This window comes from Rhinatrema bivittatum, chromosome 9, assembly GCF_901001135.1.
Source record: "Rhinatrema bivittatum chromosome 9, aRhiBiv1.1, whole genome shotgun sequence".
Classification (NCBI taxonomy): Eukaryota; Metazoa; Chordata; class Amphibia; order Gymnophiona; family Rhinatrematidae; genus Rhinatrema; species Rhinatrema bivittatum.
In genome coordinates, this window is record NC_042623.1 from 166378423 (window position 1) to 166403341 (window position 24919).

General features: G+C 44.3%; 1 protein-coding gene across 1 annotated transcript in view; it reads right to left on the reverse strand.

Moving 5' to 3' along the window:
- The window catches only part of MAB21L4 (mab-21 like 4), a 68159-nt gene that overhangs the window by 19553 nt on the left and 23687 nt on the right, over positions 1–24919 (reverse strand). Inside the window, exon 2 of the mRNA XM_029616931.1 lies at positions 7747–7978. Coding sequence (XP_029472791.1) covers positions 7747–7978 — 232 coding nt within the window. The remainder of the gene's footprint in view (positions 1–7746; positions 7979–24919) is intronic.

The following is a 24919-nucleotide window of genomic DNA, read 5'->3' on the forward strand; positions in this document are numbered from 1 at the left end:
TGGTCACTATGAATATACTGTGATGCCCTTTGGGCTATGTAATGCCCCAGTGGTCTTTCAATGCCTTATGAATGAAATCCTCTGAGACCTCTTGTACTCATTCGTAGTCGTGTATCTTGACGACATCCTGATCTTTTCCAAAGACCTTGAATCCCATCGAGATCATGCTCGTATTGTCCTCCAACGTCTAAAAGAAAATCACCTTTATGCCAAGTTAGAAAAGTGCTTCTTCGAGCGAAATTGCTTACCTTTCCTAGGGTATATCATATCTGATTGAGGTTTCTCCATGGATCCAGATAAAGTCCAGGGGATGCGAGACTGGCCCCAGGCAGTAGGCCTATGGGCCTTACAATGTTTCCTTGGCTTTACTAATTATTACAGGAGCTTCATTGCCAATTATTCTACCCTAGCTGCTCCGCTCACCACCATGACCAAGAAAGGAGCTAATACTCGTGTGTGTTCACTCCCAAAGCACATGCCGCCTTTTCAGACGCTAAAAGAAGCATTCTATTCTGGTCCTTGTCTTCAGCATCCAGACCCAAGGCACCCATTCGTCATCGAAGTCGACGCCTCTGCAATTGGAGCAGGAGCCATCTTAAGTCAGTTTCCTCCAAAGGGTAAATTGATACCTTGTTCATTCTACTCACACAAGTTCTATCCTACAGAGCAGCACTACACCATTGGTACTGAGAACTTCTAGCCGTCAAGTTGGCGGTCCAAGTGTGGTGCCCCTGGTTGGAAGGGGCGCAACATAAATTTACCATTTTCACCGACCATAAGAATCTTGAGCACTTTAAAGAAGCTCAACTCTTCAATCCTAGACAAGCCCAATGGGCGCTCTTCTTTTAACACTTCAATTTTGTCCTACATTATTGCCCAGCTTCCAAGAACCTCTGTGCTGATTAACCAGAGGATGTTCCTGATGTTCCCAGACACATCATAGATCCTGCCTGCGTATCCCTTGCTGTGACCACTACAATTCCAGTTGGGAAAACAGTTGTTCCACGTAGATTACGTGAATGAGTTCTGAAATGGGCCCATGATTCCAAGTTGGCAGGATACCCAGGTCGTACCAGGACCCTAGAGATGTTGCGGAGATATTACTGATGGCCCAACATGGTGCAAGACTCTCGTAACTATATAAATTCATGTCCCGTCTGCGCCCAGCAGAAGCCACCTACCGGATGGCCTTGGGGCCTACTCCAACTGCTTCCAGCACCTACCGAGCCATGGTCCAGCATCTCAAAGGACTTCATCACAGACCTGCCTCCGTCCCAGAACAATACCATAATCTAGGTCATCATTGACCGTTTTTCCAAAATGGGTCACTTCCTGGAAACAGGATGCTGGGCTTGATGGACCCTTGGTCTGACCCAGTATGGCATTTTCTTATGTTCTTATGTTCTTATGTTCCCCTGCCGGGCCTCCCATTGGCCCCAGAATTAGCCAAGTTGTTCTTGAAACACATTTGCCGTCTCCATGGACTCCCAAAGGAAATCATATCCGACCGAGGACCACAGTTTGCCACCAGGTACTGGCGCTCTCTATGCAAAACGTTTAACATTGCCTTGAATTTCACGTCGGCCTATCACCCACAGGCCAATGGTCAAGCTGAAAGGACCAACCGGACCTTGAAAACATTCCTTCGTTCCTACATGAATGACCAGCAGGACAACTGGTCTGATCTGTTACCCTGGGCTGAGCTGTTGCATAATACCCACGTAACTGCTGCCACCGATGTATCTCCGTTTTCCGTGGTATTAGGATGACAACTTCGTTTGCCACTTCCAGTTCCTCTGATTGTTCCTTCTCCAGCCATGCAATTCATGGCCCACACCATTCGCCAGGTGTGGAATCAAGTCAAAGAGTGACTTACCCAGGCCACTGAGCACTCCAAGCGCACTTCTGATGCCCATAGACGTCCTGGCTCCACTCTTCCGTATGGTCAGAAGGTGTGGTTAAGCACCCGACACATAAGGTTGAGTCTCCCTTCTCATCGCTTGGCTCCCACATACATCGGCCCGTTTCCAGTAGGGATATGAATCGTGCTTCTGACGATTGAAAATATCATACAATATTTTCAAAGTCGTCAGAAATTGGGGGCTCCCTGAAACCGATAGGAAAACCCCACGAAATTGTTCGTGGGGTTCTCTTATCGTTTTGGGGGAGGGCGGGGAAAACGGCACACCAAAACAACCCCTAAACCCATTTTTAAAGATGGCGCGGGCCATCCAGTGCTCCTACCATGTGACAGGGGCCGGCCAATGGCACAGATACCCTGTCACATGGTAAGGGCAAAGGGCCATCGGCGCCATTTTTATTAGCGGCAGCCGACAGCCCGAGAGTGGGAGATCGCTCCTGGGACTTCCACTGGACCACCAGGTACTTGTAAAAAGTTTTGGGAGGGCTCGGGAGGGTGGGGGAAGCTAAGGGATCAGTTTTAAAGGGTCGGGGTGGGTTTTTTGTTTATCGGCTCGGGCGCAGCCGATAAACAAAAACGAAATCGGGACGCACAAAAAAAAATTAATGATGTGAATCGGAACCGATTCTGGTTCCAATTCACATCTCTAGTTTCCAGTGCTTCGAAGAGTGGGAGCAGTGTCTTATCAACTTCAGCTACCTCTGCCATAGGCATCCACAACACATTCCATGTCTCCTGGCCCTCTCATAGAGACCCTTCACCTCCGTGGATCTCTACCGAACCAGATTCGTCACTCCAGGTAAGAGAGGTCCTCGAGATTCGTCAGCGTCGAGGCAGATGGGAATACCTCTTAGCCTGGGAGGGTTATGGGGCCGAGGAGAACTCATGTGAACCATCCCACAACATTCTTGAAAAAGAGCTCCTCAGGACTTTCCACAGAACCTATCCTGAAGAGTCACGGCCGCTTAGAGGGAGGCCTAGAAGGGGGGGGTGGGGGTACTGTTGCATGCCCCGTCTGTGCCTAGACCTGCTCACCTTGCTAGCTCCTCTGCAGGTCATGGGTCGGCCTTCCCAGTGGCAGCCACAAGCTCCTCCAGGCCTCGGCGTCCCACAGCGGTGGTCGCCGGGCCTTCCACTGTGCACCAAGCCTCACGCTGGAGTTCGGCATCCTCAGTGGCATTGGCCACGCCCCTACACATGCACGGACCTCTTGTACGGCTAGTGGCGGGTCCTAGCTCCGCGGCGTGCCCTGATTGAACATACGATATAAGGAAATCCCTGCCTGTACTTCCTTGCCTTAGCAATCGGGTCGGCACTGTAAAATTTCCCGGTGCTGGCCGAAATTAACGCCTGCCTTTGGGCAGGCGTTAATTTCTGAAAGTAAAATGTACGGCTTGGCTGCACATTTTACTTTCTGTATCGTGGGAACTAACTAATAGGCTCATCAACATGCATTTGCATGTTGCGGGCACTATTAGTTTTTGGGGGGTTGGACACATGTTTTCCTCGCGCTATTACCCCTTACTGTATAAGGGGTGATATTAGCACGTGGAAAATACACGTCTAGACGGGGGCTAACGATGCACACCATACTGAATCGGCCTGCATGTGAATAAGAGCACCTTAAGAAGCACAAAAGAAGTGCCATGCAGAGTCAGACCAAAGATCCATGGAGCCCAGTATCTTGTCTCCAGGAGTGACCAAAGCAAGTCATTAGGAAGTACCCAGCAGATCCCAATTCCTTGTTGTACACTCCCAGGTATAAGCAGTGATTTTCCCCAAGTCTACCTGGCTAATAATTGTTTATGGACTTTTTCTTCAGGAACTTGTTCAAACAGATTTTAAACTCTGCTATGCTAGATGTTTTGGATTCATGGACCCTTGGGCCGATCGGAGCCTGAAGAGGAGCTGCTGTAGGTGTTTGCAGCAGCGACCCCGACCGGGAGGCGGAGAGGACAGACTAGTGGCTGGCCAGAGGTGGAACTCTGGGAGCCCTATGCGACCAAGAGCTCTGGCGAGGGCGGAGGTGATGAAGGCGCTGGCACTGTGTCGAGGGAACCTTCGCCCTGGAAGCCGATCCTCCCCCGAGAGGAGCTCGTAGGAGTTCGGCCGCTGGGACTTAGGAGATTCACCCTGGAAGCCGGAGTCCCCCCAGGAGGAGCCCGTAGGGACCCGGCCGCTGGGACTTAGGAGGGCCCGCGGGGGCCTGGTCAGCTAGTCCAAGGTTGAGTGCCGAAGGGTCGTTGCTCGCCAGTCCAGAGTCAGGAACCAATGGATCGCCGTCAGCCAGTCCGAGGTCAGGAGCCAGAGAATCAACGTAAGCCGGTCCGGGGTCAGAAGCCAGGGGGTCAACGTAAGCCGGTCCGGGGTCAGAAGCCAGAGGATACCAAATACCAATCCGGGGTCAGGAGCCAAGAAGATCCGTAAGCCAATCCGAGTCAGGAGCCAAATAGGAGACAAGACAGCACGAACGCAGCAACTGAAGACAGGAGCAAGCCTGGGAACCTCGTTGCAAGGCGCTGAGGAGAGGGACTGCAGGGCTTAAGTAGCCCTGCAGCGTCTGACGTCACTTGGAGGAAGAAGGCAGGTTTCCCGCGCCTGGCCCTTTAAATCTCGGGCCGAGACGCGCGCGTGCCCCTAGGGGGCGGAGCCAGCCGCGGCGAGACGCCGGCTGCTCCGGCGGCGCAGAGGCCGCGCGGTGGGAGCGGGGGCAGGCCCGGGCGCCGCGTGGGGACGCCGAAAGCGTGGCGGCAAGAGCCCCCCGGAGGCCCGAGGAGGGCCGGGAAGACCCGGAAGCCCGCGGCGGTAAGTGGAGCGGCCGGGGTCAACCCGGAGCCGCAACAAGATGCCTTTACCACATCCTCTGGCACACAAAGTCCACAGCTTAAGTGAAAAGTACTTTCGCCAATTTGTTTTAAATCTGTTACTTGCTAGCTTCACAGAGGGTCCCCTAGACCTAGTACTAGTATTTGAAAGGATAAATAACGATTCACTATTTACCTGTTCCACTCCCATTCAAGATTTTATGCATCTTTGTCATAACCCCTCTGTCTTCTCTTCTTCAGGCTGAAAAGCCCTGGGTCCATCAAGCTCAGCATGCTGTCTTTGGAAGGAGACATTAAATGAAGGCCCATCTTCTTGGTGGGCATGAAAGATCCCAAGGCACTTGTGCAAAAGCAGTGAGGCTAACCCTGGCATCACAGTTATTTCCAGCAGAGGCTGCACAACCTGCCACCTGCGGAAACTTCCCCTGTAATAGAACCAAAATTCAATCTTGGAATCCTCTGTCTGTTTGGGTAATTTAAGCATCTGTGCAGTGCTTTTTAATAAAAGTCCTAAATAAATAATAAACCTCCTATTTAGGATTTCTTCATAAGGAAGCCATTCCATCTTCACAACTATTTTTGTTGCTCTTCTCTGTACCTTTTCTAGTTCACTATATATTTTTCTCAAATTTACCACATGGAAATAAGAGTAAAAAAACAATTATATTGTCTTAATGGTAAATTCTATGGATTAATCTGATTGCTGTCGTTTTAGTGTTAGCTACTTCTTCATGTTTATTTATTTAACTTTTAATAAAGCTTCCTTGGAATGTATCAATGTTCTCAATAAAACTCAAATTCCAAGTGAAACCTTTTTAATATTAACATATGTACGATGAAGTGATCCACAAACTGTCTCCAAATGTCCTCACGGGCAGGCAGCTTGAAGCTAGTGAGCGCGCGGCTCTGAGTGTCCTGGGCATCAGGATTTTGAAGTGCAGCTTAGGGTCCCCTCTTCTCACTCTTGCAACAGATTTTGAGTTCTCCCGACAAGACTGAGACTCTGCTTCCGCTGCTCCTCCCCAGCCTGCGTCTGCCTCACTGCTTCGGTTTCCGCCACGCCCTCCTCGCAGCTGGCACACTGGGTTCTTCACTGTTGGGAGATCTCCCTGCGTTCCCGTCTTTTCCAGGCTCCGGAGTGGGGCTGGTTTGGGTGGGGCTCAAAGCTCCGCCCAGGGTCACCCTTTTCTCTTTCTGTATAATTATTTTTTTCTTGCCTGGCTTTTTATCCCTGTTTGTTTGTCTTTGGCCCTGGGCTGTGGTGATGTGTTTCCTCTTGCTGCAGTATATTTATAGAGACCCTTCGGATATAACACTGATTGGAGATTGCAGCTCTCAAAATGGGTGTGCTTTCAGTTTGCTTGATAGTATTATAATTAGTGAAAAATCCTTCTTATTGGGGGAGGAATGAAACCTGAAATTTAAGGATCTTACTATAGTCATGCTCGAACGCCTCACTGGTGCTTTTGTTTCACTAGAGCTACAACACCATAGTGATGATGATAATATCCATAATAATACATTTATTTCTCACACGCTTCACAGTTTGAGGTGAGTTACAAATTTAATGTACATAAAAAGTACATACTTGTGGAACACTGACGTTGAACTCCAGAGTGCATTCAACAGGAACTAAAAACTAAAGCCTATACTATGCACAGTCTTAAATTTTTATGAAATATGAACTCCAGAATATAACCTGTATGTCCTTATGGTTGAGTACCATGATGGAGCTTATGGTTTATTAATACTTAATTGCCTGGAAAAACCTGTATTTTATTAAGGCTGAACAAACATCATGGAGCAACTTTGATCTCTCTAATGATTTACAATATTATAACAGCTCCACAGTAAAATTATTACTAGTATTATTATTTATGCAGTTGCTTAGAACTTTTATCCAAAGCCCTGTACAATTTTTAGTAAACAGCAGATACTTAAATTACACAGACAGAACCACAATTGAATCTTGAAATTCTCTGTCTATTACAGAGGAGATTTCCGCAGGTGGCGGGTTTTGCAGCTTCTGCTGGAAATCTCTGTGATGCCAAGGTTAGGCTTCACTACTCTTGCACAAGTGCCAAGGGATCTTTCATGCCCACCAAGAAGACTGGACCTTCATTTAATGTCTCCTTCAGAAGACAGGATGCTGGGCTTGATGGATATCTGGTTTGATCCAGTATGGCATTTCTTACATTTCTTATGCAGCTCTCTCAACAGGATAGTGTCCCCCCAACACCTTGCTGAGACAACTGTCTAGGAGAGAACCGTGCCTAATATGGCGCCATTCACAATGCTTCCCATAGCATCCAGAGGTTTCCTAGTCAGGTACTGGTCTGTGGTAGCACTGTTTAGCTGATAGCTCAGAGGATTAAAACACAATATAGTATGTCAGAAGCACATGAATGTAGTGTCTATATCTTCTTCCAGCTAAGCACTAAGGTGCAGTCTATATTTAATTAAATGTAGACTATTAAGCTGCATGGTCAATCTTGTATCTCAACAAGGTAAGTAAAACAAAACTTTATAGTGCTCTCTATATTTTATTCAAAGTTCCATTCTAGAAAGTGGTGTCATATCATAGATGAATTCTGTGGCTGAGCCTAAACTCCTTGGAGGTTCAATTGATTTGACTCCAAAGATAAAGCAAAAGGATACATAGTTAGACTCCTAATGTGCCAAGAGCCTAATTTTGAGTTCGGGATAAGAATGCCATATCTGGTAAACCTACTTCCTACTTAGTGACCACATTGCTCTATCTTAAAAGGACAGGCTGACTCAGTTCAGGATTTATCCCATTGCATGTAAGGATTGTAGTTTCACTTTCCCAATAAACTGGAACTACAAGTTCATGTATGAAATTTAATTAAGACCAGGGCTAGTTTAGACTATCCCTTTCGACACAGTAACAACGCCATATGGTCACCAAGTTCCTACTTCTAGGCTTGGTCGCTAGCAGTAGCCTCTGAAATATGTAAGCAGGATTTGGGTTGTATTTACCTCCATTGATGGTGAGTTGCAGGTATCAAATCGGCCCCTGGAGTTATTGCTGCCTGCAGTTTATCTTGCGGGAAACCTCTAACTTTTCCTTTTTGTTTCCTTTCCAGCTTGATAGTGTCTTTTTGCCTCTTCACAACAGGGACAATGTTGAAATGAACCATCTTCAAGCCGCACTGTACCTGAAGCAGGATCTGCAAGCTGTCTTTGTTCAAGTCCACCGCACAGAGGTCTCCTGAATGTGGAGAATCATATTAGGACAGTATAAACTTTCATGTAGTCCTACATCTTAACTGCTTTCACTCTGTTACCTGAATTCTCTTCCTCTGATGCTTTGTAAATGTTTTATTTCACTATCTGCAAATTCAATGAATTATGCTTCTATCATGTCATTAATCTATTTTTTCAGTCATCAGTCTCCCTTCTCTCCAGTATACTACTCACATTTTTTTCATCCCTCTATGACCCATTCATATACCATCCTTTTTACAAATCTACATTTTCACAACCACCAATCCATCTTTCAACACCCATTCTTCCATCCCTTATGTTCCCTATATTCATTAGTTCACTCATCCATTACTTTTTTAATGTCTGTCAGTCCATCGACATTTCTTCTCAACTTGTGATTTTCTATTAACTCATTGTTAACAGTTTTTTTTCCCAATTTTGGGGAGGACAATGTTCCAAGCTATGAATGCAGGTCCGTAATCAATTTTGCATGGAAACTGGCTATTAGAAAATTGCCCACCCTCACTATGGCTAAAAGAATGCACAGCATTACCTGCATTTACAGCACGGCTTTCCAAACCTGCCATGGGGATCCCACAGTCAGTTGGGTTTTCAGGATACCCACAATGAATATGCATGAGATATTATATGCAAATTTGAGTCTGCATAGTATGCAAATTTATCTCATGCATATTCATTGTGGGTATCCTGAAAACCTGACTGGCTGTGGGGTCCCCAAGATGGGTTTTGGAAGCTCTGGTTTACTGAAAAGCGTCCCTGGGGGTGTGTTTTAGACGTACTTGGTGAAAATAGCATGCACAGACTGCATTTTCAAGTTTGTGTATATTATTTCATCTTCGAAATCTACCCATAGAAAAAACAGGTACAAAAGTCCACCGCTGCAGGTGCTTATGACAAGTTTCAAAAGGAAAATACATCTGTACTTTCTCTGAAATGGTGCAAAACTCATGGGTATAAAGTATCCATGGACCTTGTCCTAAAGAGAGCAGTTTGGAAATTGCTCTCGATAATGTTTATTGAAGTTTAGCATAACATCCACAATAATAAATCAATAATTAACAAGCCTGCATAGACTTCAGGAAAACACTTCAACAAACAGTAAGAGACATATACATGTGCGTATACCAATGTGCATTACATGCTTTCCTTATTTTAATGTACATGGAAGAAGAAGGATTTTAGATGACTAAGGATAGGAGAGACAGAGCAATAAGGAAGGGAGAGTAAAGAAGAGAAACATGGAAAGTCTTCGTCAGGAAATCTGCCTAGAGGAGTCAGGAGGGATTCCATACTTAATAGAACCAATGTATTGTAGGAAACCTTTGGTTTCCCTAACTAAAAGGAGTGCACCAATTGATTGGGGAGGTTCTGTGCAGAAATAAGTGAGAGAGGTTTAGGTTTTGCTCCCCCATGTGGGGACACAGATGGTGTCACCTAGCTGTTTATCATCCCAAAGCACCATCTATCCTCTTGGATTTTTAGTTACAGTTTCAAGCTGACAGGAGCTCTCTAACTCCTCCTTGTTAAATTTTTCCTAAAATATGGGAAAGGAGTGAGGAAGTCTTCCCATTTAGGGGTCAGCCACCCGTTGACCTGTATATCCAGCCTTTAAGCTTTCTTTGGACTCCTTTAAGCTGATTTTGAGACTTTGTCTGTGAGAGCCAGTCCCCCTTGTTGCACTGGATTGGGGTGTCCCTGTATTCAAGGCTGGATCATGGGGTAGGAAAGACCTGCAGTGTGCTATCTCTCCTTCACAGGATAGACCTGACAGTGACCTGATACAGAGGAAGTATATTTTGTCTTTTGCACTATCTCCTCTGTTTGAAGGCAAGGAAGTTTTGTTCCTTCCTTTCTATTTCTGGCTTGATTTCTCCCCTTTTTAGGTTCAAAGATGCTTTTTTTGTTCAACTGAGAGCTGATGGTCCTTGGCACCTGGGACTCAGTAACCAAACTACGAAGAGATGTGGAGAAATTCATCTGGAAGAGGGGATCTCATCAAAGTACTCTAAAGAAAGGTAATTAAAAGATACAAAGTAAAGGTAACAAGAACTGTGTTGTTGCTATATGGACTGGAGTATTAACTAGAGGGAGAGTAAGATGCCCACCAAGCGCTGCACAAGGAGTTAAGGAATTCTAGAGGAGTTAGCAAGAGAAAAATCTGGGACTAAGTTCTGATAAATTATTGGGACTGCCATTCTAACCACCTTCAGTGGGAAGAGCTAAGGAGTCAATTGGGATGCTGAAGGAGGACTGAACTAAATTCAATCTGCTAAACTTGGAGAAATTGGAGAATTTGGGAGGAAGGAATTCAGTGTAAATGAAGTGCTTCCAGAGACGAGTAGAGACTTTACTAAAGAAGTGGAGACACAAGTTTATTAAATCTTTCTGCTGTCTTATTATTTATTGACTTGAACTAAGAAATTAATTTGCAGCTGTAAATATTACTCAGTCATCTAATCAACTATCAGAAAAGAAGTTGGAAAGCACCATTCCTCTCATGCTTGTTTATTAACTCGGTCTCTACATCCAATAATCAGTGCTGTGTACAGAGGACGGAGAAAGGGCTGGTCTTGCAAATAGCAGGTATTGTTCATCCCTACATTGTGATCCTGAGACTCAGAAAGTAAAGCTCTCTGGTGGGGTGAAGGAGGGATGTGCAGAAGGGGTCCGTCTCTTTTATTTTTCCTATATGCCCCTGGGTGCAAGTAAAAGTATCTGTCCCACCCATGGGCTACAGTATTTTGTTGTTCCAATAACCAGATGGCTTAGGGGTGGGGGGGTCTATTCTTTCCTAATTAGAAGGATTTTAGTGGTTAGTGGTCAATCAGATGGTGTAGTAGACCTGGGGGTGAAACTCCCCAGAATCTGGGATCCCATAGCACCTTCCTTAAAGAGCTGAGGCTTAAACTGTAATTCCAAAGCAATTCTTATTTATTTACAGGTCACATAGAAAAAAGTATTTGCAAGTCTTCCATTTACAGGTGCTACAAAGGTTACACACTTTACATAATAGACACTGAGCAGCAGCAGAAATCCCCCATTTCAGAAATACAGATGGGATTCTAGTTGAACCCTGGTCATTCAGAAAAAATCACTAGACCTAGCTCCTGTCCCCTGAAGCTTAGATTCATTCCAGACTGGAATTTAAATGCTCAGGACTTGTTGAGCAGAATCCACTCCCTAACTCCAAGATACAGTGATTACTCACAGTTTTAATGTTGAACCCAAAGGTTAAGAATATAAGAATATAACATAAGAAATTGCCATACTGGGTCAGACCAAGGGTCCATCAAGCCCAGCATCCTGTGTCCAACAGTGGCCAATCCAAGCTATAAGTACCTGGCAAGTACCCAAAAACTAAGTAGATCCCATGCTACTGATGCCAGTAATTGAAGTCAACTTGATTAATAGCAGTTAATGGGCTTCTCCTCCAAGAATTTATCCAAACCTTGCCACCCTATGTTGCCATCCTATGTTGGCCCATATTTAGATCAAACTTCCGGTATATCGTGTTACATTTAAGTCAATGATACCTATCTGAGTTTAAAAAAAAATGGTTCCAGTTGCTAAGTTGATTGTTAAGCTTGTTGCATGTACTGCTCCGTTTAATATCTTATTGTAAAGCCTGTTGCTGAATTATTGTTTGCTGTAAACCGAGGTGATGTTCTGTATGTGCCGCGGTATATACAAATCTCAAAATAAATAAATAAATAAATAAACCAAGGTTACTCCTGGGAGGAGAACATTCAGTTGAGTTGCAATGCATTCTCTCTCCTAGGAGCATGGATAGGCCTAAACTAGGAGACAGATGAAATTCAACAATTCTCCTTGCTACAACTGAAATTCACTTGGCTGTTGCTAGATTGCCTCAGAGCTTCTAGAGTTCTAGCTGGTGCTGACTCACAGGATATGATGCCAGACCTCCATATATTTCTCAGTCCAATGCTAGGGGCACTGTAAATAAGATGGCAGGGGTTCTGCCATAATCAGTTAAGGTTTAGAATATCCACACCCAAATGCAAATTTAGGATTGGACTGCACCATGCATATAACTACAACAAAAAAAAAAGGCTATTGGAGGGATCCAAGATGGCACTGCCACCATCGGCATAGTCATCGTGAGACTCCGCACTAAACTGTTTTCTTCAGTTTTACCTGAAATGCCCCATACCAGTCGGAAGAGACGAGCTAGGGAGAAGACTTACTCTGGGGTCTCCCCCCAGACACCTATGCCTTGCCCTATGAATGTTCACGTCATTCGTGGAGGTCTTTCATTGGGAGTGGAGTGGAGTTGCTGGGGTTGGGAACTATGGAGGAAGGGCAAGTTTCCCTCTCAGATTCATTCATCTCTTTGTCCCCGATGTTGAGAAATGCGCCAGCTAACCCTGCCACACTCAGGAACTCGGATGTGAGCTAGGATCGGTCGCAGGCTGATGATGCCGGCAGCCTAGGTGCCCAGGTAGGGAGCTCTCTGATGGGAGGAGGAAGTCCGGATGCCAAGGAGATTTCTCTCGGTGAAATGGCTGGTCTCACAGCTTTGGGAGAGCAATCCATGGAAGAAGGAAGAGGATTTTCCACTCCTGTTTCTCTGTCAATGCCTACATATCAGCAATTTTCTTTGGTAAGATCTGAGCAAATAAGTTTAGACTCTATTTGGGAAGCAATCAAAGGGCTTGGTAGCTCTCTTACAAATCACCTAAATCTATTAGTCCAGAAATCTAAGGACTATCATACTCGTTTACAATTGATTGAAACTTCTTCTAAAGTTATGTCTGAATAGATCAATCAAGCCGATACAGTACAGTGCACTCCGGTGGAGCGCACTGTTAACCCGTGTTTGGATGTGCATTTTTGACGCGCTAGCTTTACCCCTTATTCAGTAAGGGGTAATAGTGCATCGAAAATGTGCATCCAACCCCCCCAAAACTAATAGTGTCTGCAACATGCAAATGCATGTTGATGGCCCTATTAGGTATTCCCGCGCGATACAGAAAGTAAAATGTGCAGCCAAGCCGCACATTTTACTTTCAGAAATTAGCGCCTACCCAAAGGTAGGCGCTAATGTCTCTCGGCACCAAGAAAGTGTACAGAAAAGCAGTAAAAACTGCTTTTCTGTACACCCTCCGACTTAATATCATGGTGATATTAAGCCAGAGGTCCCAAAAATTAAAAATAATCAAAAATAAAAATTAAAAAAAATTTTAAATTGGCCCACGGCTGAAAACCAGATGCTCAATTTTGCCGGCATCCGGTTTCCGAACCCGTGGCTGTCCGCGGGTTTGAGAACCGACACCGGCAAAATTGAGCGTCGCCTGTCAAACCTGCAGACAGCCGCCGCTCCTGTCTAAAAAGAGGCGCTAGGGATGCGCTAGTGTCCCTAGTGCCTCTTTTTACCGCGGGCCCTAATTTGAATAATTTTATTTACTGAATCGCGCGCACAGGAGAGTGGCTTGTGCTTGTTACCCAGGTAGAGAGTCCATCAAGCTAGGTTGAGAGAACTTTGCCCAAATCTCATCTTGGAGTGAGTTTCCTCACTCCGAAGGTCATCAAATCTTCACAAGAGACCACTGTTCTGTTCGTATGTTTCATGTTGAATGTCAAAGTGGCCCCTAACCCCCTACACTAATACCTAAACCTCACCTCGAGTGACTGGGTGGGCCTACCATAGGGATACAAATACCTATCCAGGGGGATAACATCATGGCCAGCCTCTCTCTCCCTCTCTACCCTTCAATTCACCTAAAATAGGCCTTACAGGAATAAAGGCAATAAAACCTTACATCACAGCAGCTAACACAATTCAGAAAGGTATTGTTAAAATCAGCATTACAGCTATGCAATAGCTCTTCACAGACAGGCAAACCCAGCCACCCCTAACTACTCCTATTTTCCAAATTTGCATCGCACCATACAATATGGTGCTATCGCATGCAATAAGCCCTTAACGCATGCAAAAACACCTTATCACATTTTGATAAATGACCCCCTTAGGGATGTATCTTATATTTCCTTTACTCCCTCATAGTTAACACATGGGCCGATTCAGTAAAATGCGTGGGAGAGCTGGCGCTCTGAGGCAAGTGTCCGCTCTCCCAACGCACGTCCAGGCCACTCTCCTGGGCGCAAGATTCAGCATGCAAATGAGGGCCCGTGCTAATAAGGAGGTGCTAGGGACACTAGCACATCCCTAACGCCTCCTTATTGGCAGAAGCGGCGGCTGTCAGCGGGTTTGACAGCCGACACTTAATTTTACCAGCGTCAGTTGTCAAACCCGCTGACAGCCACGGGTTCAGAAAACAGACGCCGGCAAAATTGAGCATCCGTTTTCCAACCTGCGGGCCACGGGCAGATTTTTAATTTTTTGGGGGGGGGCCTCCGACTTAATATCGCTATAATATTAAGTTGGAGGGTGTACAGAAAAGCAGTTTTTTCTGCTTTACTGTACACTTTCCCGGTGCCGGCCGAAATTAACTCCTGCCTTTGGACAGGCGTTAATTTCTGAGAGTAAAATGTGCGGCTTGGCTGCACATTTTACTTTCTGTATCAAGCGGGACTAACTAATAGGCTCATCACAATACATTTGCATTACTGTATAAGGGGTAATAATAGCGCATCAAAAACACGCTTCTAAACGGGTGCTAACAGTGCACTCAGCCTGAGCGCACCGTTCTGAATCGACCTGACAGTTCCTAAGTGACAACATTGAAACCTATTAGGATCATTAAATTTAGTCTTATGTGTCTCCTATTAACGCTGCAATATTTCTCTATTTAGTTTAGACCCTTTTTTTGGGGTGCTGATTTTTTCCTTATTAATCAATATTACTTGGACTAGTGGAATTAGATCTCCCCATATTGTTGACTTATGTTTATGAAGTTTTTTTGTTTGTTTTTGTTTTTCTTTCTTGTATAATTATTATATATCAAAGAGTATACTTCATATATTTTCTATCTATCAAGATTTCTTGATCTGTAATTAAATTTTGCATAAATAAACTTTTTTTTTTTAAAGACCATTGAATCAACAAAGCCTGGAGCACCAGGTCATACTGTAACTAGTGCTACATTTTTTCCATTACCCATTTCTCCATTATCACACATCCCATATTCTAGTTTTCCATTTTAAGAAACCATTTCCATTCAGCTGCTATGCAACAGCTTGCAGCTGCAATAAGATGACAGGTCAATGTGCTTATTGTCTTTATCAACATATGGAAGTAACCTCATAATAAAAAACCCAGAATCCTAAGGTAAGTCTCAGCCTAAATGCCTAAAGCAAATTGCTGAGCCCTTTTCCAAAAGCATACAACGTTTAGACATAATCACCAAATATTTTCTATACTTTTTCAATGTATCATATCAGTTTAGAGGGTAGATTCTCTTTGCAGTATTATAACTATCAAGCATAAAATAACTCCTATGCTTAAATCATTTGTTCAAGAAATAATAATCATGCGACCCCCCCTCAAGAAAAACTGCAAAGTTTGATTGCTTTGCACATGTGCATTGTATTTACAATTAAAGAACAACAAGCACTGGGGTAGATTTGAAAACCCCTGCGCGCCGGCGGCCTATTTTGCATAGGCCGCCAGTGCGCGCAAAGCCCTGGGTTGCGCGTAAGTCCCGGGGCTTCCTAAAAGGGACGGGAGGGGGCGTGTCCAGGGGGCGTGTCCAGGGCAGGGGGCGGTCTGGGGCGGGTCCGGGGGCGTGGTGACGGTTCGGGGGCGGGCCGGGAGGACGGTCCCAAGTCCCCCGGCACTATGGCCTGTGCCGGGGGATGCCGGGGCGGCGCGCGCAAGTTACGCCTGCTTCAAGCAGGCGTAACTTGCCCAACAAAGGTAGGGGGGGGGATTTAGGTAGGGCTGGGGTAGATAGGGGAAGGGAGGGGAAGGTGGGGGGATGTGGAAGGAAACTTCCCTCCGAGGCCGCTCCGATTTTGTGCAGCCTTGCGCACACTGACCCCGGATTTTATAAGATACGCGCGGCTACGCGCCTATCTTATAAAATCTGGTGTACTTTTGTTCGCGCCGGTGGCGCCGGTGGCGCGAACAAAAGTACGCACACGCACGCGCGTATTTTTTGAAGATCTACCTCAGCGTAGTTTTCATTGACATAAGCAACATTCTGTCCTTCCCAATGCAGCCCATCCGTGAAACACGGACATAGCAGGGGACCCAGCTATTTCTGTGACATCTGTGAATATCAGTGTTTCAAGGTTTAAATAAACCACTTTTGGATATTTAAAACAGTTTCTGCCTTATGAACGTGACTATTTTTGAAACTTGCAAATAATGGATTTTCAACTGTGACTGCCACGCTATTTGTTGTTCTTTATTAATGCCTATGTCATGCAGTTCTTCTCCACTTGTTTCATGGTATTTATAACCCAGCAAATAATTGTCTCTGTAACCCTTATTATAGTTTCCCTGCACTTAGAGGTTAATAAAATTGGTGAGGTCCCTTTAAGAATTTACTAAAATTTGCAATGCCCCTACTAGTTCAGGATGTCTTTTTGTGATGGCTAGTCAGCTGGAGCTCAAAGTTGCAGTAGTGAATCTCTCAAGCTGATATAGTTTAAGGAGAAGGGAACCTACTTCTTTATTTTTGATTCAAAAGTAAGCAATATGTTTTTGTATGCTGTTATTTTTTCTGTTAATCCATATAAAAACTTATGAAGACATACATTTCCTGTTTATATTGTGTGAAAATGATTTGGCAAGTGTTTGCTATTGTAATTTCAATTGATTGCACTAGTTTGTTGTGAAAAGTTTAGCATAATTGGGGATTTCAAGATGGTCGCCGCGTGAAACGGTTGGCGAAACGCTCTCTCCCCGATTTCTTTGAAAACTTTTTTCCTGAAACATTGCGCATTCAAAAAGAAAAGCCAAGCTCAGAGAAGTTTTGACCTCATCATCTCCGATCTCTGAAGGTGGCCAAACGAGGATTGATTCGTTTTTCGCTACTGGTGTAGCAAGAGGATTGCTGGTAGAGGAGGCCGCTGCAAACGCCGACATAGGGCAGATGTCGGCTTTGCTGGCCAATGAGATCACACTGAGTCCCGGCGCTCCGATGACCCCCCCCCCCCCTTCCCCGGTTCCATCTGATGCTTTGTATATTAGCTGGGAAAAACACTGACTCGGATAAATTAAATTTGAGTGACTTACCCAGAAGCAGTGAAGATGAGGAAAAGAGAGCTATCCAGGAAGTTGTGAGAGGGAATACGACAGGAGGGGGAGAATTGGCTCAGAAGCAGATTTTGGAAACTTATATACCTATGGAAACACCAAAGGTAATAACTATGGAGTCCTTGTGGCATGCTATGAAGGGTCTAGAAAGAACCATTATGAATTTGACCAAAATTACACTGGAATCAAATAAATGTTTATAAAAATTGAAAGAGATATGAATGTGCAGACTACCAAGATGCAAGCGATGGAACAACATATGGATAAAATGGAGAAGATTCAAACATCGATTTTGAGAGTGGAAGATGTAAATGTGAAAAAGTTAGAAAATGTTGAAAATCAAATAAAATATCTAAATCTGCGTGCATTGAACTTTCCATTCATAAAAGAGATCTCTGCTTATGAAATGTTAAAGGATTACATGATAAAAATACTAAAAATACCTGTGGAAGGGCTTCCTGTGATATCAAGAGTATATTATCTTCCGAATAAAGGAGAAAAAGTTAAAGAAATGGTCCGGGATGAAGAGAACCCTTTGAATTTGACTCAGATTTTGGAATTATCATTGGACTCTGAAGTTAAAAAGCGAATGACATTATTTTTTTCATGTGCTTTCTCAGCGGATAGAGATTTGATTTTGAAGAGATTCATGCGAAATAGGGCAGAAGTTTATTATGGGAAAAAGATCTGGATTTATCCAGCCATTTCCCGTATCACTCAGGAAAGACGCAAGAAATTTTTGTCTTTCAAGCCTGAAGTAGTTACGAGGGGAGCCAGTTTTAGCCTGAGGTATCCTAGGAAATGCATTATTAAACATCTGAATGCAAAGTATATTTTCTTTGAACCTGTTCAGTTGCAGAAGTTTCTTGAACCAAATAACCCCCAGATTCCGGAGTAAATCGTAGCAGTTATGTAGTGTCTTGCTACATTCATGTGACGGTCTAATATTTAGTAAATGAGAGTGATGTGATTTCTTATAAACCGTCAATGTAAATCCCCTACAGGATTGCTTGGAATAGTAGATGAAAACTATGAATATTTAAACTGAGTAAGAAATGAAAAGTTTTTCAATTGTGGTAAAATTTAATATGTTAATCTACATATTGTATAATGTTTACTTGATGTAAATATTGAAAAGTTAATAAACATTAAATTAAAAAAAAAAAGTTTAGCATAATTAACATGCCTGATATATTATATATATTATATACATGCCTGATATATTATAGCATTGCTTGGTAAATGTTATTTGCTTTGCTGGGTTTTTGGTTTATCATACGCCGCTCTGGGGGATTTGTTGGGAAACGGGGAAGACAGCAAATAAATTTGGTAAATAAACAAATAACTAGTTGACTGGAGGTCAGAGGGTGGAGGAGCTGCAATGAATCTCTCAAGCTGATACCGTTTGCATAGAAGGGACCCTAAAGTTTTATTTCTTTTTTCCAAAGACTTCAGCAATGACCCTGGGAGTTTGGAAGGAAGATCTGAAGAGCAGCAAGCAGAAGCAGTTCCCAAACCCCAAGTGGAGCTTGAAAGTCTGAAAGGATCTTCACCAAGGACACGCATTGAGGCTGATGTAATAAAACCTGTGCTAAAAAATCGGAGTTAAATTTCAGTGTGGATTGGAGGTTCTTTTAGTGGTTCCTAGTGTCCCACAGGTACATTTAGGAGAAGTCAGGAACTGAGCAGGCCCATTAATTTGGAAAAAGATGCTAGGACACCTTAGATTAACATCTAATTTAAAGACTTTCAAAAAAAATATTGAAAACAAGGCTGTACCAACAACCATTTAAAGAAAGTAATTAATAAAAGAATTGCAGGTCAGCATGTTCTAGCTGTCAGGTAAAGAAAATAGAAGAAAAAGGTGCAGCTTAGAACATTATGTGTTTCATTGTCTGTTTTATAATTTTACAACATCATCCATAGAATGTTTTCATTTTCTAAATTGCTGCAAACATTTGGAGCTGTGATTAATACATGATGGGATCCTCATGGGATGCAGTAAGCTAATGGGATGCAAATCAAGCAGGAGTTTAAAAAAAAAAGCACACTAAATGAACAAAAATGGAGTTGACCTGACACATCCGCAGTAAAGTTCTTTAAAACAGGAGTAAGGGGGTATGTACTTAAAGGCATAAGAGTGTCACCAAAATGACCTTGCATGCGAGATTGTTCCTAAATTGGAATGCCCAGTGCCAATCTCACATGCAAGGCCATTTGGGCAAGGCACCTTCAGCTGAACAGTATGTACATTGGTGCTGTTTCTTCCTAAGGGCTGTAGTTGCCTATTTCAGAGAGTTTACCCTTCTAATTTCACTTGGCATGCTTTGCCCAAATGCCATTGCATGCAAGCTTGTGCCAAGTTGGGATGGCCAGTGCCAACCTTGCATGCAAGCCTATTTTGGTCACACTTCTTCCAACTTCAAACACTTACCTCCTTACTCCTGTGTTTTGTTAACTTTTACTCCAGGCCAATGAGTTAACCCATTTCTGGTGGCCATGATATTCTATTGCTCTACCCATGTAGTAGTGTCTAGCTGTTTCTACCTCACTAAGCATCGCAATAAAATAACTTTGGCAACCAGAAATGTGCATTTACAACACCTCTGATCAAAGAAGGAATTTCAGTTCCAGCATAAGATCTTTTGGGCTTGTACCTACAGCTGAATAAAACAGAAGCTCTCTGAATAGTATGCATTTTAGTGTTACGGTTCTGGCCGCGAGCGCTGCGACCAGACCCTTACCTCCGTGTTCCTGGACCTGTTCCTGCTTCAGTTGGCCTAGTTCGCTGTCTGTTCGGTGGCGTCCCCGCGAGGGCCGCACTGCCGGGAAGCCTCCCATGGATGCCCTACCTCTAAGCGCGCGTGCGTGCCACTTGGGTGATTTTCTAGGCCGTTTCCCGCCAGTGGTGACTCCGCTCAGTTCCTGACATCAGACGCCGCAGCCTTGATAAGCCGGCCGCGGACACTCAGTCTTCGCCTTGCAACGGGCTTCCAACCGGTTTCCTGTTGCTCCATGCCCCGGAGTGAGCTGCCTTGGAACTCGCTCCGTTCCTGCTTGCCTGCTACAGTACCTGCTCGGTTCCTGCTTGCCAGCTCAGTACTTGCTTGGTTCCTGCTTGCCAGCTACAGTACCTGCTCGGTTCCTGCTTGCTAGCTCAGTACTTGCTTGGTTCCTGCTTGCCTGCTACAGCACCTGCTCGGTTCCTGCTTGCCAGCTCAGTACTTGCTTGGTTCCTGCTTGCCAGCTACAGTACCTGCTTGGTTCCTGCTTGCCAGCTCAGTACTTGCCTGGTTCCTGCTTGCCACCTACAGTACCTGCTCGGTTCCTGCTTGCCAGCTCAGTACTTGCCTAGTTCCAGTACCCGAGTCCTGCTACAGTTCCCGCCTAGTTCCAGTACCCGAGTCCTGCTACAGTTCCCGCCTGGTTCCAGTACCCGAGTCCTGCTACAGTTCCTGCCTGGTTCCAGTACCCGAGTCTTGCTACAGTTCTTGTCTACTGTTTTAGTCTGGTTCCAGTTCCCAGTCCTGACCATCAACCCGCCTAAGTCCCAGCGGCCGGGCTCCTACGGGCTCCTCCCGGGGAAGCACCAGCTTCCAGGGTGAAGAGCACCTCTACGTCCTGCCTGAACATCTGCCTCCTGGCCTGCAGTATACAAGAGACATTGAACACCTTTCCCAGTCTCTTGGAGGTCGGCCCAAGGGTCCACTAAATTGAGACTCCATAACATTTTAGTGTTGTGCATTAGTGTTTTTCACTCAACCACAATTAAACTTTTTTCACTCAACGCACAATTTAAACTCTGGAATTTGTTGCCAGAGGATGTGGTTAGTGCAGTTAGTGTAGCTGGGTTTAAAAAAGGATTGGATAAGTTCTTGGAGGAGAAGTCCATTACCTGCTATTAATTAAGCTGACTTAGAAAATAGCCACTGCTATTACGAGCATCAGTGGCATGAGATAGACTTGGTTTTTGGGTACTTGCCAGGATCTTATGGCCTGGATTGGCCACTGTTGGAAACAGGATGCTGGGCTTGATGAACCCTTGGTCTGACCCAGTATGGCATGTTCTTATGTTCTAATGCATCCTGACTTTGACATACTGCTCAGCTGTAGGTGCCTGCCCAAGACAGCTTATGCATTGTTCAGCACTAGATTCCAGCCCCAGAGAACTTACATTGGAGTTCACACTGGGCACAGCAATAGACAGCATTAGCCACCAGAAATGTAAGTTTATGTCACCTCAGACCCAGGAGTTAAATTTCCAGTGTAAGCTCTCCGAGACAGGCACCAGTCACAGGTTTTCTTTGTTTTCCGGAGCAGCTGCTCAGTACTCGCACACAGTGTTAAAGTGTGTTCTGTTCAGCTGTCGGTGCCCACCCAGACAGCCTATGCTTGGTTCATCTAGCTGTAGGTGCCTTCCTAAGCTCATTCTTTTATTTTACTTGCCTTTCCATGCCAAAATGGCCTTGAATGAGAGATGCACAATACCAATGTCACATACAATGCCATTTTGGCAAGGCATGCCAAGAAAAATCAAAGCTCAAATTGTCTTGGGCAGGTAATTTCACCTGAACACTGTGCACTTTGAGGCTGTGCGTCCGACTTTGGCATCCTGTTCAGCAGCAGGTGCTTCCCTCCCCGGAGAGTTTATGCTCTGTTAAGTTAACTATAGCCTCCCTTCCTGAGAGAGCTTATGCTTTGACTTTACTTACCATTCCTTGCCAAATGGCCTTGGATGCAAGTGGGCACCTACAGCTAGCTGAACAAAGTGTAAGCTCTCTGGGATGGGTATCTATAGTTAAGCAGTATGCTAAAGTTGGGATGCACAGCGCCGGTGAACAGTAGTTCAGCTGTCGGGTCCCGCCCAGAGAGCTTACACTGGAAATTAAACCCCTGGGTCCGAGGTGGAGTAAACTCACATTTCTGTTGGCCAAACTTATTCTGTTGCTGTGCCCAGTGTGGTAGAAGCAGCTAGACACTACCACACTGGGCACAACAATAGTATAACATGGCCACCAGAAATGTGAGGGAAGGTTTACTCCTGCTCTAACTCGGGAGTTAATTTCCAGTGTTAAGAAAATGTGCTTTAAGTTGTCTACACTTTAACGCACCTCTCTGCATTGTTAGGGAATAATTAATGCCTTCTTTTACATGCGATTTGCATGAACCCGTGCTAATTTTAGCTCTGGTTTTTAGTCCTGGTTCAATACATATTTTTTAGGAGTAAAAGCCCTGTTAAATACCAGAATTAACTTACCACAGAAGAAAGCTCATTAAGGCCTGGATTTCTCAAAACGCGGTAAGTATCACATGCAATTGCAAAAGGGGCGTGGTTTATGCTACTTACTTATGTGAAGAGCTAAGTTAGTGCAAATTGCGATAACATTATCAGACTATAGGTGCCAGGCCTGTTGTATTTCCTGCATACAGCCACTGGGGCGGGGAGAGAGAGAGACTGACTGGCCGGCCGGTCTCTTGTGAAGATCTGAGGACCGACGGAGAGAGGAAACTCACTCCAAGATGAGATTTGGGCAATGTTCTCTCCACCTAGCTTGATCGGTCCTCAGATCTTCGCAAGAGAGCACTGTTCTGTTCATACTTCTCATTTTCAATGTCAAAGTGGCCCCTAACCCCCTACACTAATACCTAACCCTTACCTTGAGTTACTAGGTGGGCCTACCATAGGGATACAAATACCTATCTAGGGAGATGACATCATGGCCAGTCTCTCTCTCTCTCCCCCTCCCCCCCCAGGAGCTTCAATTCACCTAAAATAGGCCTTGCAGGAGACATCATGAAAGGCAATAAAACCTTACCACACACTCATGGCAGCTATCACACAGCCTAACACAATTCAAAAAGGTGTTGTTAAATCTGTTTAATAGCTCTTCACAGGCAAATCCAGCCCCTAACTCTTCCAAATTTGCATCACACCATATGATATGGTGCTATCACATGCAAAAATGCCCTAGCACATTTTGATAAATGACCCTATAAAACAGGAGTAAAAACCTGTGCCTATGTTAGGACACCTTATTACACTGGGACTGATGTAATCTAGCAATTGCAAAGGTGCTTGTACCATTTTAGACTGAGCTAACTAAAAAATGTTGTTTGTGGAATATAGAGCCCAACTTTCACAACAGTTCAGAGTACACCATTTACACATGTAAATGAATACATGGAGATTTATGCTAATATTTTATAAACCAAGTGGCAGGAGCCACACGGTTTATAAAATACAGTGTATTTTTCCCCAAAAATATTTGCATCTGTTTGTAATGCAGGAATATGTATGCTTGCTCTACTCCTTAAAAAAAATGCACCTATATAGTTTAGGTGTGAAATAATTATAAGACTTTATGTGTAACAACCCAGAATTAAAAATGGTAGGTTATATTTTAAAGTATGTGCATACCCCATTCTAAAAATACTTTCCCAGTCACCATTTTACCTAGACCTTCACCTAGCAATTCACCCTGAACCCCCACCAGCTCATCCAGACCTCCTACCCAAAATCTGCAGTCAAAGGATAAGTCTGATTTCAACTGCATGTGATGGGGCTTTGCCCATCCCTAGGTCAGTCCCCACTATTTTTCCATCAGTAAGATAGTGGGAGAGGGGAATCCTCCCACCGCAGTAACCCCACCTTTTTAGGGGATGGGCTGTTTGGGGTTTATAAACCCTGGGAGCATGCTCAGTGGTCAGAAGGTTAGGTGGGGCTCTAAGAAAAAGACCCACAGAGAGTTGGAGATAGAGATTCCCTCAGACTCTCAAGCAAGGAACTGTTGGGAGAAGTGGAATTTGAGGACAGGAGCTGGAGATCCCCTCAGGATCTCAAAACCAGTGATTTTTGGATTCTGAGAAATGCTGATGTTTTGGAGGCTTGGGACCAGAACTCAGAGATTTGAAGAAGATTTTTTGAAAAGGTTGATCAATCCACAGGGAAGGGCAACCCCCCTGTCTCCCAAAGGTGGATCAGAAGTTTCTTTTTGTCGAAACAACCAATAAAGGCTGGGGTGAAGAGAAGCTGAAAGAAGTGAAATGTAAAAGGTTTTTGAATTACATATTGAGAGTTGACCCATGGTTTGGGATTTTTGCTAAGGATAATGGTGCAAGGAATGTGGACAAGGAAACCATTTTTCCACTGTATTCATTGTTTTGATGCTGGACGTTATTAGGTGATACTGGACTGGATGCTGTTTTTAAAAGTTGCAGTAAAGATTTTATTTTGAAAATCACTTTTGGCATCCTTGCTCTTCTTTTGGTGTCTGCACCAGGGACCCTGGAGATTAACTTCTCTTCCCCATCCAGACTGAAACCCATACCTGTACCACCCCAAAGTGAAGGATTAAGCACCCAACTTGGGGATTGGTTACATGCATAAGTCAATTAGTAAGTGCAAAAGTGTTTGGACAAGTTTGGAAATGTATGCATGTATCCCTCTTACTAAAAGTCCATTGACCAAACTCTAAAGCTCTGGGACATATACCAATCCACCATTGAAAAGGTATTAACTCAAATGAATCTTTCCCTAAATACTAGAAAAACTGAAATCCTATACGTCTCCCCTAAATTAAGCAAGACAAACGAGCTTGAAATTCAAGAAGCGGCCAAAAACTACCCCATCTCCCTAGAAGTATGAGATCTAGGGATTCTTATAGATTGTAGGGATGTGAATCGTTTTTTGACGATTTAAAATATCGTCCGATATATTTTAAATCGTCAAAAATCGTTAGG